At 47.5% G+C, this 14,283-nt stretch overlaps 1 protein-coding gene across 1 annotated transcript; it reads left to right on the top strand.

The window, feature by feature from the left end:
• The first annotated feature begins 3,114 nt into the window (after positions 1 to 3,114).
• Positions 3,115 to 13,091, top strand: LOC117470582 (extracellular calcium-sensing receptor-like). Its single transcript, XM_034115399.1, has 8 exons — positions 3,115 to 3,158; positions 9,086 to 9,380; positions 9,468 to 9,757; positions 10,002 to 10,297; positions 11,131 to 11,336; positions 11,455 to 11,676; positions 11,986 to 12,109; positions 12,190 to 13,091. The coding sequence occupies exons 1-8, from the start codon at positions 3,130 to 3,132 to the stop codon at positions 13,089 to 13,091; spliced, it is 2,364 nt and encodes a 787-aa protein (XP_033971290.1). The 5' UTR covers positions 3,115 to 3,129.
• Positions 13,092 to 14,283: the final 1,192 nt, after the last annotated feature.

Genomic DNA, 14,283 nt, shown 5'->3' with positions numbered 1-14,283 from the left:
CTGAAAGAAGTTTTAATGAAAATCTTGATGATTTTACTTCCTCCTCTGCTCCTCTCCCATACGGGGTACCCCAAGCCTCCATTCTTGGGCCGATTTTATTTTCCCTGTACCTGCTCCCCCTGGGTGCTATCATTAAAAAATATGGCGTCTCATTTCATTTTTATGCAGATGACTCGCAAATCTACATGCCCCTGAAAATAAATGACCCAAACCCTCAGCAACGTCTGTCTGACTGTCTGCAGGACATCAGAGCCTGGATGGCCTTAAACCTTTTAAAATTCAATGAAAAAATGACCGAGTTGATAATATTTGGACCCAGTGGTGGCCCCAATGCCCCGCCTGTGCTGGATTCTCTTGTCCCATATGTGAAACTCATTGTCACAAACCTGGGTGTACGGATTGATCGTGATTTTAAACTAGAGAAACAGATTAATTCTGTGGTAAAATCCAGCTTCTTTCAGCTAAGACTTTTAGCAAAGGTCAAGCCTTTCCTTTCTTTTAATGACTTTGAGAAAGTAATACATTGTTTTATATCCACTAAACTGGATTACTGCAATGCTCTGTACATTGGAGTAAACAAGGCTTCCTTGTCACGCCTACAGCTGGTCCAGAATGCTGCTGCCCGCCTCCTTACAAGGACAGGCAGGCGTGAACATATTACGCCTGTACTCGCCTCGTTACACTGGCTACCAGTCAGTTTTAGAATCCAATTTAAAATGTTACTGTTCGCATACAAAGCCCTAAACGGTTTAGCCCCACCTGGCAGATCTTTTAAAACCATACACACCCACACGGTCACTGAGGTCGGCTGACAGACTCCTTCTGGTCGTCCCTAAATCGAGGTTAAAGCAGCGAGGAGATAGAGCCTTTGCTGTTGCAGCTCCAAAGTTATGGAACAAATTGCCCCTCCAGGTTAGACTTGCTCCAACTCTGCCTGTTTTTAAATCTCGTTTAAAAACCCACTTCTTTTCCCTGGCATTTACAGACCTGGGGCCTCATTTATAACGCGTTGCGTAGGATTGACGTGGGAAGGTTGCTTACGTAGTACAAAGCAAAAAAATAGGTACAGAAATGTTCCGACATTTTCCGATTCACAAAACATTGCGTACCGGCGAGGGAAGTGCGTACGGCACTTCCTACACCTGTTTCCCTTTATAAATCACAATCGACTCGTAACGCCCATATTTGCCTATAAATAGTCAAAGAAACGCCCATTCATTCATTCATTTTGACTGACTGCATGAAGAAGATCGCAGGAAATGACGATAGAACAGCTAAAAAAGACATCTCACACCGTGTCAGATTTTGGTTATTTTGGGGAGGTCGAGATAAATCATATTGTTTGGTGGATGCAGTTTGAACCAGAGTAGCAGCATGGAGGTCGGATCATCACCAAAATAAATAAATAAGTGGTCCGAAAAAAGTTAATGACAAAAAAAATACACATAACCTTCCTCAGGCAGTGTGTTTGTACCGGGGACAGGAGCCCCTTGATGAGAAACTGTAAGAAATGATCGGGGAATCCCTCCGGAGTGGAGTCATGACGACTGGATCTGAATTATTTTGTTGTATTTGGTGGTTTGTGTTCCAGCTTTCGATCAGCAACTATATATCCATAATCCACCAGTTAAAGGAAATACAACTAATGTGTTGTGTTATATTAGCTGTACAATTGACCACATATGGTGTTCTTAGTTTCCATACCTCTTGTGTTTTACGAGCAACTTATCAAGTCTTGGCAAACGGCATAAAACACGATTAAACGTGATAGTATATAAAACCATGCTCGTATCTACAACCTATAGAAATGCAAAACGGCGTCAGTTTAGACATAATTCTGTCCTCCTGCTTACCGCATCATTTATGAGAAAACATTTCAAAACATTAACACAACATATTCGAGGTGGTTTTAAATAACATATCCGTATTTATTTATTTCTCCAAGTTATGTTTTGTGTGCACTGAGGAGTCTCAAACAGGCGTTTGTTTAATCATTTTAAGATTGGCTTTAATCAAAGTTTGAAAATGAATTATTCATTATGATAAATGAGAGGTAACATTTTATTTATGATATTATTTCCACATATTTCTCTCCATTCTTCCTTCTGCCAACGGTGTCGCAGTTTCTCGTCTCTCCCGTTTGTGTGCTTAGTGCATACGCATGGGTTAGAGTTTGCGTGGAGGACCGCACATTTTCCCGTGTTAGTATTTTATAAATCGCAAACATTGCGTAGAAACTGGCGTACGCCATTTTTTGAGCGTATATCCCTTTATAAATGAGGCCCCAGGTGACACTTGTGCTTTTAAATTTGAGATTTTATCTTACTAGTGTTTTGTATTGTTTGTACGTGATGTAGGAGAGTTTCTCAGTCTGTGGCTTCTGATCTGGTTTCATTGTCTCGTGTTTTACATTTGTTTCATGTCCTGTCTGTTTTTCATGTATTTATGCTATGTTTTTATACAGTTGTTGATGTACAGCACTTTGTTCAACTCTGTTGTTTTTAAATGTGCTATAGAAATAAAATGGATTGGATTGGATTGGATAAAACATGTACAGTATATTGGCCATTTAAGGACATGTCTGGCTTTTCAGGGGAAGTTCTGCTGTGATGGCTTTAGATTAGGGTATTTGGGCATCCATCCAAACAGCATGACTTTGTCAATGATGATTATTTGAAGAAAAGTTACATATAAAATATAGAATGAAATGAATACATCTTGTCAGCGCTGGGTATGGGCATGCTCTCTCTCTAATAGCAAAGTGACGTATGGTAGAAGGAGGGAAGCGTCTGAAAAACGTTATAAACCAGTGAGAACACACAGTACAGTTTGCCCACTTGGCGACAGTTGATGATGGAGATGTCTCTTATTGGTCTGATACTGTCTATAGCTTTGTGTGAGCTGAACTCAGTTCTTGTTTTGAATAGTTTTGGGGATGGTGTGAAACAAGCGGCTGGGCTTACAGGGGATAGGACTGCTGCTGTGCTTAGCACTAATGCTTCATCTGTGACATGTAAGCTACAAGGTACCACTCATCAACCTGCATTCTCTATGGACGGTGACTATGTTATTGGGGGTGTTTTCTTCATACACTCCAACACACACACTGTGAAGCATAACTTCACCACCATGCCCGAGCCACTAAGCTGCGCAGGGAGGTTAGTACAGGGAGATTTTGGCTAGAATGTGGGCATATACAGTATATTGTGAATTTGTGTTGCAATGTTCTGTGTTGTATGTAAACACTCTAAAAATAATAATCATTTATAAATATTTTAGTTTTTTACATAATGTGGATTTATTTTTTCTATTTCATGAAAGGCAATCGTTGAACTGATGTATACATATTTAACCATTTGTTGAATGGAGAAATGTGAAACTTATGTTCTATTTCGTCCCTACTGACCGCCAGAGGCGGTGCTTTTAGCACTGGATATGTCCATCGTGCGCATGCGCAGTACGAGTACCAATATCAACAAAGTCACCTGTGACCCACGTGACACCGGCTATATCAGCCCGTGTCATCAGAGGATCTGTTCCTTTCATCTTCTCGCTTGTGTTGTGTCCTCTTGTTTAGCTAGTTAGCAGTAGCGCGGCTCAGCCTAACTGTGTCCTGCCTGGTCAGCCACTTTGGCTGACGCTTGAGGTAAGCACCGGATTACCCGTGCTGTTTTTTCTTTAGAAGCAGTTTCCTTAGCTTGTTTCGCTATTTTTACTCAACCAGTGAAGGCAGTGTTTTCACCCCCGCTCCTGGTAAGAGTGTTCCTTGACTGTGAGCAGCAGCCGGCTGGCTAGCTGCCCTGTTAAGCTTCCTTATTTGGTGCTAGTAGCTTCGCGCTTTCGTTTACTCGGTGAAGGCAGTGCTCTCGCTCCCCGCTCCCTCTGCTAGTAGCTTTGCACTTTCATTTACTTAGCTAGGTGAAGGCAGTGCTCTCGCTCCCCGCTCCCTCTGCTAAGTAACGCGGGTGTACCCCATTACACCCCTCTCGTGTTCGGCGAGTAGGAGCAGGGCTCTACTCCTTCCGTTCAGCAGGTAACTGGTGAAGGCTGTGTTCTCGCACCCCGCTCCCGGTTACGCTGCATCCGGCTACCTACATGATGGCTCATCCATGTAGCGCCTGTATGGCTTCTCTCGAGCCCGAGGATGGCCACGACCGCTGCCCCTCTTGCCTTGGTCTCGAGCATTTGAGGGAGGGTCTCACGCAGGACGCCTGCATGAACTGTAGCTGCATGCCTTGGGCGCTTAGAGTGGCCAGAGTCGCAGAGGTGGAGCGTCTGGCAGCAGCCAACGGACACCTCTCCTTGTCGCATCTTCCCCTAGGTCAGTTTGGCCGTTCCCGGCGACCCGAGGGAGCGATGGCTACGGGTTCGCCCCCTAACAGGCTGTCCTCTAAGGTGGATCGGTTAGCCGCCGACATGGACATGATGAAGTCGCTCCTCTTAGCCCTTCAACCAGGGGCCGGTATAGGGGCTGCTGGCTTGCCGCCTGCCCCTCCTTCGGTTGCCGCACCTCTGCATGAGGATGCCATGTCACTAGCGGCCTCGGCTAACCTCTTCAACGAAGAGGTGGAGGACGAGGCCCCGCTCACTCCTGGGGAGGCTTCCCACTCCTCTGCTCAGGGCTCTCTGCAGGGCGTGGAGGATGCCTCCATGGCGGCCATTATTCGTGCGGCCCTGGCACACTTGCAGCTTCCTGTTCCGCAGGCCGACGCGGCTCAGGCTAGCGCCTTCTTCAGGCGTAGCCCTACCCCTGTCCCCCTCACTGTTCCTCCTTCGGAGGAGTACCTGAGGGAGCTCCATGCATGCTGGAGAGACACCAAGGCCCTCTCCCGCTTCAGCTCTGATGGCCGGACCCTGGCTGCCATGCAGGATCCGGCGAGGGTGGGGCTGGGTCGCATGCCACCCATCGAGCCTGCCATCGCCTCCCTGATTCTGGCTCCTGATGAGGCCCTAAGGCCTGATGCCAGGTGCCCTCTGCCTCAGTGCAGGGTCACTGACGAACTGCTCTGTAAGGCCTACGACGCAGCGGCACGCATGGGTCGTATCGGGAACTCTCTCTCCCATCTAATGCTGGCCGCCTCCGCCTCTCTGCAGCAGGCTCCGGCTGAGCCTTCTTTGCTGGGCCTCAGTGACGCTTCACTGCAGGCCTTTGCCCTAATGACTAGGGAATTGGGACGAGTTATGTCCCTACTGGTGCAGACTCGACGCCAGGTTTGGCTGGCTCAGTCACCACTAACGGAGACATGTAGGAGTGTCCTCCGCGGTGTGCCGGTCGAACCAGGGGAGCTGTTTGGAGCAGCTGCCCTGGCGGCACTAGAGCGTGCTGCCCAAGCTAGACAGACCAGGCAGCAGCTCTCGGGTCTACGTAGGCCTGTGCCTACTCCCAGCAGGCCCAGGGGCCCCTCTAGCAGCCGCACTCTGCCACTGGATTTCAGTGGTGGTCTGCGGAGGTCCCAGCGGTCTACTCAACCGCCTCCTAATGACTTTCGTGCCCCCGGTCGCCAGCCCTCTAGGCAGCCCCGGGCCCCACAGCCTTACCGCCGCCCCCCAAGGGGTCGGGGGGCTAGGCCCTGAAGTCCCTGGGCCGGTCGTCGGCTGCTTTCCCCAGCAGCAGCTCAGCTACTGGGCTGCCTGTACTACCGACCCTTGGGTGGTTTCCACCCTAACCCAGGGATACGAATTGCAGTTTCGACGCCGGCCCCTAGCCTTCGGCCGGGTCAAGATGACAGTTGTCAGCGACCCGGCGAAGGCCTTAGCTCTGGCCCAAGAGCTGTCCGTCCTCTTGGCCAAGGGCGCAATCGAGCCAGTGGACCCCCTGCTTCAGCCCGGGGGGTTCTACTCGGCGTACTTTCTGGTGAGCAAGAAAGTCGGCGGATTTCGTCCAGTACTGGACCTCAGAGGAATCAACAGATTCCTGAGGGTGCTGCCCTTCCACATGCTGACCACATCAGACACCCTCCGTGTTGTCACACAGGGGGAGTGGTTCACAACCGTTGACTTAAGGGACGCCTACTTCCACGTGCCGATTGCGTCCCACCACCGGAAGTTCCTGAAGTTTGCCTTTCAGGACCAGCATTATCAGTTCCGGGTGCTTCCCTTCGGTCTCTCCCTCTCTCCAAGGGTGTTTACCAGGGTCGTGGCGGCAGCTCTCGCACCCCTGCAGGCACAGGGCATGAAGGTCCTGCCGTACCTAGACGACTGGCTGGTTTGTGCGCCGTCCCGGTCCCAAGTGGCCCAGGATACGGCGCGCCTCTTATGTCACGTAGCCCGGTTGGGCCTGACAGTAAACACCGGGAAGAGCTGCCTGGTCCCCTCCCAACGGGTCACTTACCTGGGGTTGGTCCTAGACTCGGTCGCCATGAGGGCTTGCCTAACACCTCGTCGTGTGGACGACATTTCCCACCTTCTCCCCATCTTCAGGCTGGGCAAGAATGTGCCTTACATTCAGTTCCTCCGGCTCTTGGGCAGACTGACGGCTGCCTCAGCCGTTGTGCCCTTAGGTCTGCTGTCGCTGCGCCCTATGCAGATATGGCTGAACAGCCTTCACTTGGACGCCAAGTGGCACAGGCACAGGAGGGTCAGGGTGTCGCGCCAGTGCCTTCACTCTCTGTCACGCTGGAGAAACAGGGCCTATCTTCTGATGGGAGCGCCCATGGGCGCCATCCCATCCCGCCGGGAGACTGTCACTGTAGATGCATGTCTCTCAGGGTGGGGCACTGTGTGGCAGGGCAGGACTGTTCAGGGTCTGTGGTCCGCCCAGGAAGGGGCATATCACATCAACGTGCTAGAGCTTTGCGCTGTGCTGCTTGCGCTCAGGCACTTTTTACCCCAACTGACGGACAGGCATGTGCTTGTTCGTTCGGACAACATGTCCGCGGTTTCCCAGATCAACCACCAGGGGGGCACCAGGTCCGCACAGCTGCTCCGGGTTTCACAGAGCCTCTTGTCTTGGGCGTCTCCCCGCTTGGCCAGCCTGCGGGCAGTCTTTCTACCAGGGGACCAAAATCAGGTGGCAGATTTCCTCTCTCGGCACAAACCTCCACCAGGGGAGTGGAGGCTTCACCCAGAAGTGGTGGACACAATCTGGAGCCTTCTCGGCAGGGCCGAGGTGGACCTCTTTGCCTCGGAGGAGTCGAGGCACTGCCCCCTCTGGTTCTCCTGGGCAGAGGTGACCAGCCCAATGGGGCAGGATGCTCTGGCACACGACTGGCCAGACAGTCTCCTGTACACCTTCCCGCCGCAGCCGCTGTTATTACAGACGCTTCAGAGGGTCCTTACTCAGGGGCACAGGCTCCTTCTGGTCGCCCCCCGCTGGCCGGGGAGAGTTTGGTTCCCGCTGCTACGCAGTCTTTGCTGCGGCCAACCATGGCGCCTCCCCGACAGGAAGGACCTTCTGTCACAGCTCAGGGGTCAGATCTGGCATCCCGACCCTCACCGCCTCCAGCTCTGGGCTTGGCCTCTGCGGGGCCCAACCCACTGTTGAGCGCTTTTTCGGCATCGGTCAGGGAAACTATCCTGAATGCCAGAGCACCATCCACTCGAGCACAGTACGAGTGCAAATGGAAGCTCTTCTCCCACTGGTGTTTGGTTAAGGCTGAGAATCCGGGGCATTGCTCTGTGGCCACCATTCTGGAGTTCCTGCAGTCCCTTCTGGATAGTGGACGTTCTCACTCCACTTTAAAGGTTTATACGGCTGCTATCTCTGCCCAACATGTCGGGTTCGACGGCGCTACGGTGGGGCGCCACAGGTCGGTGTCCCTCTTCCTGAGAGGGGCCTTACGGCATCGTCCCCCTAGTACCCCGAGGGCTCCGGCTTGGGACCTGCCCCTAGTGCTAGATGCCCTATCATCTCCTCCCTTCGAGCCCCTGGCCCAGGTGGGGCTTAAGTGGCTGTCCTTGAAGGCAGCATTTCTGCTTGCCATAACCTCAGGGAAGCGAGTTGGGGAGTTGCATGCCCTCTCCGTGAGCGATACATGCCTGAGGTGGAACTCCGATGGCTCGGGTGTTGCCCTCTGGCCGAATGTGGCGTTCCTGCCCAAGGTGCTTCCACTTGCCCACTCCAATCAGCCCATCCAGCTGGCACGCTTTAACGTCCCACAGGAGAGCCGCACGCCCGAGTTGCTGTGCCCTGTGCGTGCCCTGAGAGCGTATGTCGATGCTACGGCCTGTGTACGGCAGTCAGAGCAGCTCTTCGTTTGCCATGGCGGCATTAGGAAGGGTTGTGCTCTCTCCAAGCAGCGGCTGTCCCACTGGGTTGTCGATACAATCGCACATGCCTATGGGGCCAGTGGCCGCCCCCTGCCATCAGGGGTGAGATGCCACTCTACAAGGAGCGTCTCAACGTCTTGGGCCGCCCTGAGAGGAGTGCCCCTGGAGACCATCTGCGCCGCGGCGTCTTGGCCGTCTTCTGGCACATTCTCCAGGTTCTACCGGGTCAATGTCGCCACTCCCCATCCTTTGGGCGTGGTCCTGTTGCCAAGCTCCGCTGCTTCCAGCTAGGTGAGTATTTGGTTTCTTCATGACATGGTTGGTATAAGTCATCCAGTGCTAAAAGCACCGCCTCTGGCGGTCAGTAGGGACGAAATAGAACGATAGTTACGTCTGTAACTACGGTTCTATGAGTCCCGGATGACCGCCAGAGTTTCCTGTCACTCAGAATTCTTGTGTGCTCGCGAGAAGATTCTGGGAACAGATCCTCTGATGACACGGGCTGATATAGCCGGTGTCACGTGGGTCACAGGTGACTTTGTTGATATTGGTACTCGTACTGCGCATGCGCACGATGGACATATCCAGTGCTAAAAGCACCGCCTCTGGCGGTCATCCGGGACTCATAGAACCGTTGTTACAGACGTAACTATCGATTTATTGGACCATTGAATCAATTCAGCAAAGTTATTGTGAATATTGGATATATATCTAATCATGTGTTTCGGTTTTTGACAGATGAAATTCCCATAAAGCCTACAGAGATGCTATTCGTTATTATCCAGACCACATATTTGAATTTCAGTCATCTTGTAGTCTATCACGTATTATTTTTAAATCTTAAAGTTTTAACATTAACACCGATGTCTGTGTGCAGCATCAGATCCCGTGGACTGCGCATCTCACGTGCAATGGTCTTCGCCATCGAGCAGATTAACAACAGCACAGAGCTGCTTCCGGGGATCAAGCTTGGTTATGAGATCTACGACTCATGTGCCTCGGTGTCCGTGGCGGTGCATGTTGCATTTCAGCTTTCAGGGGGACTGGACCCGGTGTTTAACACCGGCGACAAATGCTCGCAGTCTGGTATGGTGATGGCCGTCGTTGGTGCGTCTGGGTCCACGCCTTCCATCAGTATGTCGCGCATCATCGGGCCCTTCAACATACCTCAAGTAAATATTAAGAATTTATTGCAAACTGTGTTTGAGTCCATTACTTGTTTTGCCTCTGTCCCGTTAAATAACTGTTGTTTTCTTTAGGTGAGCTACTTTGCCACGTGTGCATGCCTGTCTGATAAGCAGCAGTACCCGAGTTTCTTCAGAACAATCCCGAGTGATCAATTCCAGGCTGACGCGCTGGCCAAGCTGGTAAAACACTTTGGCTGGACTTGGATAGGTGCTGTCCGGTCGGATTCTGACTATGGCAACAATGGCATGGCGTCTTTCCTGCATGCAGCACGTAAAGAGGGGATCTGTGTGGAATACTCCGAGTCTTTCTATCGGACCCACCCACGTAGCCGGATCCAGAGAGTAGCTGAAGTTATCCGCAGGTTTCTATATCACTGATTCTCCTTTTGTTCACTGTGCTGACACTGACCTTCGGCACAGAAAAACCAAAACAAGTTCTTTAAGTGATGGAACATGTTTTTATTACAACAGGAAATGTGCCAATATATCTGTTTATCATCTCTCATGTTTTGTTTTTCTTCATATTTATGACAATATTGTTATAAAAGACAATATTAGTCTTATATTATAACTATTATTTGCATATGTCATTGAACGTCCCTCCAGGTCAACGGCTAAGGTTGTTGTGGCATTTATTCCCACTGGAGAAATGAAGATTTTGCTGGAGGAGCTGTCACGCAAGCCTTCCCCACCTCGCCAGTGGATAGGTAGTGAGGCCTGGGTAACCGACCCAGACATGCTGAGGTTCAGCTTCCTTGCTGGAGTCATCGGATTTGGCATTGAAAAATCTGTCATCCCAGGTCTGAGGGACTTCTTGCTGGATCTCTCCCCCTCTAAAGTGGCTGACTCCCCATTGCTTAACATGTTCTGGGAGGAAGCATTCAACTGCAGGCTGGTAAAAAGTGAGAAAGTTGTGCCAATTTTAAACATACATGACACTCACGGTAGTGTCTTGATTGTGTTATTTTTTTTAATTTTCTGTCAAAGTGAAGCTCCCTGAATTGATCAGCCTGTTAAAGACCATACCCCAGATTTTGACTGAAAGTTCATCCAAAACATATAGTGCAGAGTTAAAATATATGTAAAAAATATATATATATAAATTGTGGAATATATTTGTTGACAGGTTACAGTCATTGTAAAATAAAGATGAACTTTAAAAAGGAATGTAGTAAATGTATGCTTTATGAGAAGTAATATATACACGTAATATATACACGGTATATGTACATACATAATGTAGGTGAGTTAAAGAGTAAGTACAAGCATTTAAATGTAGAGGGACAGTATCAAAGTCCTGACTTCAAGAGTTCAGCAGTCTTATTGCGTGTTGAATCAAGCTGTGTAGGCCTGTTAGTGTGTTGCCGTCTACCAGACAGCAGAGGGCAGAACGTTTATTTCTAGTGTGATAAGGGTCTCTGATGATCCTGTACTGCTGGTTCTAGTGTCCATCATGCATCAGTATAACAGGGCAAGGCAGTATTAAATAAAAGGAATACATATTTTGCCTTATACAATAAGTATTTGTCTGATGACTGATTTGTGTAAATATGAGCTGCTAAAATAAACTAATAACGTAAAAAACAGATAGACATGTCCACAAAACAGTGATTTGAAATGTGATGTAAATCCTGCAATGCTTGCTTGGCAGGTTAAATAACACAATACACACATAAGAATGAATGAATGTAATCATCATGGCTAAAAACACCTCCCTCTGTCTCTGTGTTTTTAGGTGAAGCCACGGACAGGAGTGTGTGTGATGGAACTGAAGATATAAAGACGCTCCAGAGCTCATACACTGACACATCTCAACTTCGAATCACTAACATGGCGTACAAGGCTGTCTATGCAATAGCGCATGCCATTCATAACGCAGTGTGTCAGAAAACTGATTCTACTACACAGTGTGATAAGTTCACTAAGCTAGAGGCCAAAGAGGTCAGTAAAAATAATGATGTTCTTTTTAAGCTGCACGTCTATGTTATCAAATGAATGCTCATTTTATTTTAAATTATCTCTTTATCCCCTTCACTATCTTCCTTTACTTCATCCCTAGGTTCTTAATCAGTTGAAAAAAGTACATTTTTCCCAAAATGGTTATGATGTGTCATTTGATGCCAACGGGGATCCTGTGGCCACATATGAGCTGGTAAACTGGCAAAGAAATGAGAGTGGCAGCATTGAGTTGGTGACTGTGGGGCGATACGATTCATCACTGCCGGTGGGCCAGGAGTTCCTTATCAACAGGAACCTCACCTGGGTGGAGGGTGGCACACAGGTGAGGAGCCCCAAAGCAATAATTTAACATGCTACATTTTGGTATCATCTCAAAGGGTATGATGTCTCATACCTCGGTACCTCATTAGAATTCCAATGTTACGAATAATGAGAGAGTATTTTTAACATGACATTTACGTTTTATTGTTTAAAATACATGTTTACTTACTTTTTTTTTTTTTAACCAAACAGAAATGTAAAAGACACAAAGAAAAACATTGTGAAGAAAAAAACATGAATCTATCCTTTTATAATTTTAGCTTCAGAGCACACTTGTCTACATGTGAGTTCATTTGTATATATGTGACAGGTGCCTGTGTCAGTGTGCACTGACAGCTGTCCTTCAGGAACTCGTAAAGTGCTTCAGAAAGGAAAACCCATCTGCTGTTATGACTGTACACCGTGTCCCGAGGGAGAGATTAGCAATGCTACAGGTATTTGTTTTTCTAATGTATATCTACGACATAAAATATAAATTCCAACTGCTTAAAGTTCTTTTCCATAATTTTTTCAGATTCCTTTGATTGTTTCCCTTGCCCCAAGGAATTCTGGCCTAATGCAGAGAGAGATACATGTCTTCCCAAACCTGTAGAGTTTCTTTCCTTCAACGAGCCCCTTGGAATCGTCTTGGCTGCTTTTTCAATCGGTGGTGCCTGTCTCGCCATTATAACAGCGGCTGTGTTCTATCGTCACAGGAGCTCACCAATTGTCAGGGCCAACAACTCTGAGCTGAGCTTCTTGCTGCTCTTCTCCCTGACTCTATGTTTCTTATGTTCATTAACGTTCATTGGAGCACCCTCGGAATGGTCCTGCATGCTGCGCCACACAGCGTTTGGGATCACATTCGTCCTCTGCATGTCTTGTGTTCTTGGAAAAACTATAGTAGTTCTGACGGCCTTCAGAGCTACACTACCAGGTAGTAATTTGATGAAATGGTTTGGGCCTTCACAGCAAAGATTGACTACAGTGTCTTTCACATGTATTCAAGTTTTGATATACACTATTTGGTTAGTTCTTAGTCCCCCCTTTCCAATGAAAAACCTCACGACATACAAGGAGAGAATCATCCTGGAGTGTGCATTGGGATCAGCTTTGGGGTTCTGGGCTGTTCTTGGGTATATCGGCTTACTGGCTGTCTTTTGCTTTGTGTTAGCTGTCCTAGCTCGGAAACTACCTAATAACTTTAATGAAGCCAAGCTTATCACATTCAGCATGTTGATATTCTGTGCAGTCTGGATCACATTTATCCCAGCATATGTCAGCTCTCCTGGGAAATATACTGTGGCTGTGGAGATATTTGCCATTCTGGCCTCCAGTTTTGGACTAATTACGTGTATATTTGCTCCAAAATGTGTTATTATTTTATTTAAGCCAGAGAAAAACACCAAGAAACGTTTAATGAGCAGGGGTTTGTAAAATATGTAGATGGCTTTATAAAGCCTATACTGTGCACATTCAAATATGCTTTTCTTGTTGATTTAAATATTCATATTGGAGTTTCTTTTATGCTCAATATTTTACTAATTGTAATGTAATTTTGTGAATTTACTAATAATACCCTATTTTACAATACATTTTGATCAGTTACTGAAAATATAAAATAAAGTGAATAAATAAAGTCAACATTCAGACCGTGTGTGGTACTTGATAAACATTTCAACAAAAATATGAAATACTGCATAATCGTAAGAAAAGCTGGCTGAATTGCTATAATATTATTGCCAAAGAGGAAAATACAACATCCCATAGTTCACAAATCCTTCAACAAGTTCATAATTTGTTTTTGAATATTCTTATTATTATATTTTAAATATAACCATTTTCAAAGATTCCATATTTTGGGACACAGCACACCAACTGAAACACATACAATGCTCAGCTGTGAATCAGCCATAAGCATATGCACCATTATAACATGTATATTAGCTTTACAATATGATGTAGCTACCAGTAAGTGTTGGGTCTGGGTTTGTTTGGTCTAAAATACATCTGATGTTTCTCAATCATCTGAGTCTTAAAAGGCAACAATTACAAATAAAATGGAATTGTTCAAATGGAATTTCATTAACCTGTTAAGCCCTGAGCCTGTTTTTCAGGTCTCAGGCTCGAAAAGGACATTCCCAGAACAAATGACCATATCTTCCCTTCTAAAAGGGTTAAATTAATAATCTTTTTTCTCAAAGTAATGATAAACCTGTGAGTTGGATGTAGAAAAGTCAGAATCAATATAGATGTTTTTTATTTTAAAGAAAATTCAGATTTTACATCGTAAAAAACTGTAAATTATAGTGTCCGTCCAAAAAATATTTTTTACTTATAGTGAAAACTACCCTTGGATGATGGTAAGGTAGACTAAAAGCTTTAGGAATCCAAAGTACAACATATAGGCCCAATCCCAAACCACCCCCTACACCCTACCCCTACACACTACCCCTCCGTTTACGCGTTCGCGCGGAGGGTCCGCCACATTAAGTGCTGTTCCAAACCAACGAGTGTGGAGCGGTGTGGAGGGGGAGTGGGCTATCAAGCCCTCAAACAGCGAGTCTGCAGCGGTGCTGACTTGAGACCGGTCTCTACCTGACCGGAGTCACGCTGTGTGTGTCCGTCA

This window comes from Trematomus bernacchii, unplaced genomic scaffold, assembly GCF_902827165.1.
Source record: "Trematomus bernacchii unplaced genomic scaffold, fTreBer1.1, whole genome shotgun sequence".
In the NCBI taxonomy this organism is placed as follows: Eukaryota; Metazoa; Chordata; class Actinopteri; order Perciformes; family Nototheniidae; genus Trematomus; species Trematomus bernacchii.
The sequence above is the reverse complement of the archived record's forward strand: the minus strand, read 5'-3'. Positions and strand labels throughout refer to the sequence as shown.